Below are 6,000 nucleotides of genomic sequence, written 5' to 3' on the forward strand. Positions count from 1 at the left end.
CTGACAAGGCACATGGTTTTTCAAATGGCTAAAACTTCTGGTTTGAAAAGTCGAAAATTTCTTTCAAAAGAAAATACTCTTACCTTACTCTTCCAAAGCATTTTCCTGAAAATTCTGAACCTAAGGCCCCAAGTGAGGCCTCTCTAAAAAGCATGAGGACCTACACAAAATGAATTTGAGGTTTAGCTTGAATCTGACATAAGCGTTTATTCAAAGGACATGGTTGTAGGTCAAATACTTTGACCAAGCTTAGTGCTTTTTGAGTCACACTGGATACAAAACTCCATGTGGATACTGTTGCAACCATTCAGGTTATGTATTGCCCAATTTCAAAAAGCAGTGCTAAAGTTCAGGGAAGAGGCCTCCTTCCATCCAGGTCCCCTCACCCCCACCTAAAAGCCCCACCACAACCAGCTAACATTTGTTTTCTACCCTCTGCCATAATTTATAACATTTTACAAAAATGTATTTTCTAAAAGGTATAAAAAGTCATGCTTTTAAAATTCATTTTCTTGCTCTACAAAAATGATTCACTTAGAATCCTTGAAGAATATTAACAAATTGAGAAACTGGAATTTAGGAAAATTTAAAACTGAACTCAAGAATCTCTTTTTTAAAGACTGTGAACAAAAGAAAAAGTAGCTCTGACAGTATAAGGAAATTACTTTTAAAATAATGTGTCTTATAAGAACCTATGAAAAATGCAATTTATCTATATAGAAAAATGAGAAACATATCAGGGAGCAGGTGTTTAAAAACAAACAAACAAAATTCCTTTATCCATCCACTAGCCAATAACCTTTTTTTGGTCAGTGGCTTCTTAAATCTGCTGTTTCTATGAATCCTAGAAGGCCCTTTTACTAAACCCTTACACCTCCTTTAATATTCCACAATTTTCTCTTGAAAGCACACAGAAGACTGAGATCAGGTGTTTTTAAAGTACTGATCCTAGAAATTATAGGACTGTTGTCATTTAAAAAATATTTTCCCTTGGAAAAGCAATTAGAACTATGTAGAAATATATTTTAAAACAACTATATTCCTAAGTTAGAGTTACAGTATGACCTAACAATTCCATTTGTAGGTCTATACCCAAGATAATGGAAAACTATGTTCACACGAAAGCCTGTGCATGAATGTGTCACAGCAGCACTATTCACAACAGCCACAAAGTGGTAACAATCCAATGTCCACTAGTAGATGAATGGATAAACAAAATGTGGTATATCCATACAATGGAATATTATTCAGCCATAAAAAGGAATGAAGTACTGATATTACAATGTGAGTAAACATTGAAAATATTATGTTAAGTGAAAAAACCCAGACACAAAACTGCATATTATATGATTCCATTTACATGAACTGTCCAAAATAGGCAAATCTACAGAGTAAGAATCTACTTTCTGTTGCCAGGGGTTGAGGGAGGGGAGATTGGGGAGTGAGTACTAATGGGTGATGGTGGGGGCATTTTAGGGGGGTGGTGATAAATATGTTCTGGAACTAGTTGCATAATTTTGTGAATATATCAAACACTACATTTTTATTTTAAATTTTTTATCTTAAAAAGTGAATGATATGGCACTTATACAACTAAATTTTAAAAAATTCAATCAGGGTCATGTCTGCTGTAAATAGGTAGATCATGCTAAATTATGACTTTCAAAAATTATGATTATATAATAGTAAGACTGGTTTCTTGACACAGCTTGAAATCTAGCTGAGGGAAATTCCAAAGAGGACTTCTTGAAAGGCTGAAATTAGTGGCCATATACACTCTCCCAAGGTGACTACTTTGTTAAAAGGACAACTCACTTTCAGATATAGGGGTTGTACCAAATACATTAAAATTATCATGACTATTGGAAAACATCAAATTCTACCTCATTTCTTCACTTCCTAAATAAAATTTTAATCTTTACATTGTTCATTAATCCTATGCCTTAAAACAGATACTTTTGTCTGTGGCCATAAATGCATCCGATCTCATCTGATCTCGGGAGCTAAGCAGGGTCAGGCCTGATTAGTACTTGGATGGGAGACCACTGAGGAATACCGGGTGCTGTAGGAGTTTAAAAAAAAAAAAAAAAAAAAAAAAGACAACTACTTTTAAGACTGGCATTACTCACAAAAACACCTGACCACAATCCTGACCACAATCAAAATCAGATCCAAGGGCTATAATATGAAATTGTTTTCACTTCTTTTTAAGGTTTTGAATTAAATTAAGCTTAAATAAACACCCCACAGTTTTATAAGAATTACTTAACTCAGTATTCAGAGGTTACATGGCATAGATGCTGCTGCCATTCTTTAAAGAAGTGATTTCAGTGAATTGTGGTTTAGTATGCAGGAGATTTTGTTGCATTTTAATTATGAGTCATGGAGTGAATAAAGAAGTTACATACACACACACACACACACACACACACACACACACACATGCACACCCCCTTAAGCAGAAAAAGCATTAGAAGGACAAACAGTACCGAAGGCAAACTAGTTTTGAATGTACCTATCTTGTCAAGAAAACCAGTGTTGTAACAGATAGAAGACTGGAATGGGGGATTCTTGGTGCTAGTCCTAGTTCTGCCATTAACTACTGGAGTAACCTTTGCAAAGTCATTTGACCTTCCGTAGGCCTCCATTTTCTCAGCAATAAAATGAAAGAACTTGATTCCAAGGTTACTAAGTCTTACAACTCTCAACAGGCTTTGTTTCTATTGTTAAGTAGCTCAGGGCTGTGGGAGGCCCAGCAATTACACAGTACGCAGCTCTCATATTTTTATGTACTTAGGCATCCATACAGAGTAATAAGGACAACTACTAGCCACAGGGAAGAAGGAAAAATAAAAGTGCACATAGCCTTACTGGTACTGGTTTACTCCGGTTGGACCTAATAAAGAAAAAGCACCTTGGCCAGTGTTCTAGAAGATAGGAGTGGTTCTTATGTCCTACCACACCCAACATAGTTGGTTTTTCCTAAAAGAAATCCAGTGGGGACTCTACAAAAATGTTGTAAAGCACCAAGTACGTTTAGTCACTGCATGACTAATAGGACAGATCAATTATAAATTAAAGAAATAAAAGTTTTCTCCTTCTAATACAAAAATAAACAGCTTTCATTCTACAGTCAAGAAGTCCTAGATGACCACAGTGAGTTCCACAGATACTTAGCAATAAACAGTCAATCCAAAGAAAATGAGTTATCTCTAGAACGAAAAGGTTCAAAGCACTGAGGTTCAATATAACACTGAACATAGCTTTTTAATAAAATTCAATTTACAACTCCAGCTTCCAGCGTAAAAAGCAATAGTAAAGAGACACCGAGACTCATTACCTCTTTCACAGCAAGACATAATCAGACCCGTGATGGGCTGGTGTCAATAAAATAGAAATCACTGGTATACGTACTGGTCTGTGGAAGCCAAAGATATGAAGCAAACTCAGTTGTTTCAGGTGGCTCCCAAGATGGCTTTCCGGAAGAGTGCCTCCAAAGCAGGAAAGTCCAACAGAACCTGTCTCCCCTTGATTTGCATATCACTCACACACATACACATACACACACACACACACACACACACACACACACACACACACACACACACACACTCTCTCTCTTTCTTAAAATGGCTCTTTGTCGAATATGGCCAAAGGCCACCCCTAGGTCACATAAGCAACCATCTGTCTTGTTATGCCTGGCAGCATTCCTTTCAGGAGAAGTACAGAGCTGTGGTTCTTAACCTGGTACCCATGCGTGAACCTCTAGATAGTACATGGATGGACTTCGTGGGATCATTGAAGTCCCTGAATAAGGAATGAGCCCGTGGGCAGTCAAAACTTCTCAAAGGCTATGAACCAGGAAAGTTAAGAACCATTGGTTTAGAGCCAGATACAAAACAGAGGAAATCTATTGGAGGTGCCCATATGAATAAGAGAGGAAGTAATGCCTGCTATTTGAGATGCAAAATAACAAAGGATGCCATCATTTCAAAACCAAAAAATATATATGTATACATGATCTGATGGTCAGAAGTCCTTGAGGGTCAGAGATCCACTCCTTTCATCCTCTAGTCTAGATGAGGAAAATGAGCTGAGAGGCTCTAGCCCAAAACCACAGATCTAGTAAATGACAGCTGAGCACCAAAGTAGGCCAGGTTTCTGCCAGGATGGTATGTTTATACTTTTTTTCATAAGAGGTTTGACAAAAATTTCACAAATCTTTCACAAAAGCCAGCACATAGTAGACTTATCAGAGGAAACCTTAGTGGGTTATTATCCCCTACCTTGTTGCACTCTCACTGCAATTTGAAAAAGCAGCACAGGTCACAAGCTCATTGAGTGAAGTGCTTCTAAATGTAACGGAAAAAGCACTTTAAAAAAGATACCGAGTAAGGGTCAAAGAGACCTCAGAATGGATATGCAGGATTTCAATCTGCAAGTGCCTCGACCTTACCTTCTAAGGAGCCTGTGTCTGTCTCTAATTTTAAAGTTAACATCATGAGTGTTGCCTAAACATTAAATGACTTTTTCAACCCAGGTAATAGGGTCATTTGTAAAGTAAAATGAGAACAATCTTTCCAGTTCCATGTTCACAAACACCACATGTAGCAAAAATAATAGGCAACTATTCTGAGATCGAATTAAAAAATTATTGTCATGAAAAGTTACAGGACCATCTGCTCCGATGCCAAACTTTGCTTCAGCACATGAAATTTAAAGTAATCAAAAACTCAATCTCACCTGAGAAGTGAAACCAAAGTGACATCTGAACCCAAGTTCAATGACAGCATGTCCTTCAATTTCAAAGTGCTTTATTTATTAAAGGAGATTTAAGGGCATACGATTCTATGGCATATATGTTATCTCCAAAGACGTACATTATGATAAAGTTTGTGAGTTATATTTAGCCCCTTCTGCAAGCTATCATACTAGTCTCCGACCCCGAAAGGTGTAACTGGAATAAGCCTTCGAAGGGCACCTGTGGCCTGAAAGGCTTTAAACAATTCTCCAGGCGGCTGTCTTGGCTGCAGTATAGAAGAGGGTTTGAGCATGCTATATTTTAGGTCAAGGAGACTCTCTTCCACCCCAAGTGACCTCAAAGGGGCAAGATCACTTTGGGATAATGCACTGCGAGTGTTTCTTCATCAAGCCAGCGGCCCCCACTGCAACTCAAGAAAAGGACTCTGGTCACAATTGAGGCGGCGAAAGAACGCGGCTGTTCTGTTTGGGGCTCACGACTGTCTGCCTGCTTGGGATCCCGCAGCCCGTGGCCGGGCTGTGGCGTCAGGATCGCGGGAAGAGGCAGGGATCCCCAGGACACGCAGAGCAAGCGGGAAGGGAGGGAGCAAGAGCGAGGTTAGGAGCCTGCAGGTGTCGCCGGAGGGGGAGGGGACGAGGTCGTCCGGAGCTGGCACAGAGTGCAGCTCTGAACTCGATCAAACTGGTCACATTTTCAGGCTGTATGACCTTGAGCACGTGGCTCGAGAGCTCTACGCCTCAGTTTCCTCATCTCTAAAATGGGGGTTGGTCAAGCCGAAAACGCACCTCGGAGCGCTTGGCACGGCGCCGGGCACTGAGTAAGCGCTCCCTACTTGTGAGCTACTACGGGCTCTCTGGCTCCTCTCACTGCCGAGAGGAAAGGGGGAAGCCCGGAGCAGGGGAGTCCCCAGGAGGCGGGGCTGGGGTGGGGAAATCCGGGCCAGGGGCTCACCGAGTACGTCCGCTGTACGATGCCGGGCCACAAAGCACGCGTCGTCCCCGTAGCACGCACCCTTCTTGAGGAGGCCCTTACGGAAGTCCTTGCCGAAGCCGCAGCCGGCCGTCACCAGCCCGTAGTCGCCGCCGCCGCCGCCGCCACCGGCCCTGGGGTCGGTCTGCGAGAGGCCGCCGAGCACGGCGCGGGCCACCAGCCGCCCGTACGAGAGGACCGAGAACATCGCCGACGCCGCCCCCCCGAGGAGGCGGGGGGCCCGGGGAGCAGGAGGACGCGGAGGGACG

General features: G+C 41.6%; 1 protein-coding gene across 1 annotated transcript in view; it reads right to left on the bottom strand.

Moving 5' to 3' along the window:
* Nucleotides 1-5,990, bottom strand: part of PPTC7 (PTC7 protein phosphatase homolog) — a 31,241-nt gene extending 25,251 nt beyond the window's left edge. Inside the window, exon 1 of the mRNA XM_006910028.3 lies at nucleotides 5,714-5,990. Coding sequence (XP_006910090.1) covers nucleotides 5,714-5,939 — 226 coding nt within the window. The 5' untranslated portion in view covers nucleotides 5,940-5,990. The remainder of the gene's footprint in view (nucleotides 1-5,713) is intronic.
* Nucleotides 5,991-6,000: the final 10 nt, after the last annotated feature.

This window comes from Pteropus alecto, unplaced genomic scaffold (assembly GCF_000325575.1).
Source record: "Pteropus alecto unplaced genomic scaffold, ASM32557v1 scaffold213, whole genome shotgun sequence".
Classification (NCBI taxonomy): domain Eukaryota; kingdom Metazoa; phylum Chordata; class Mammalia; order Chiroptera; family Pteropodidae; genus Pteropus; species Pteropus alecto.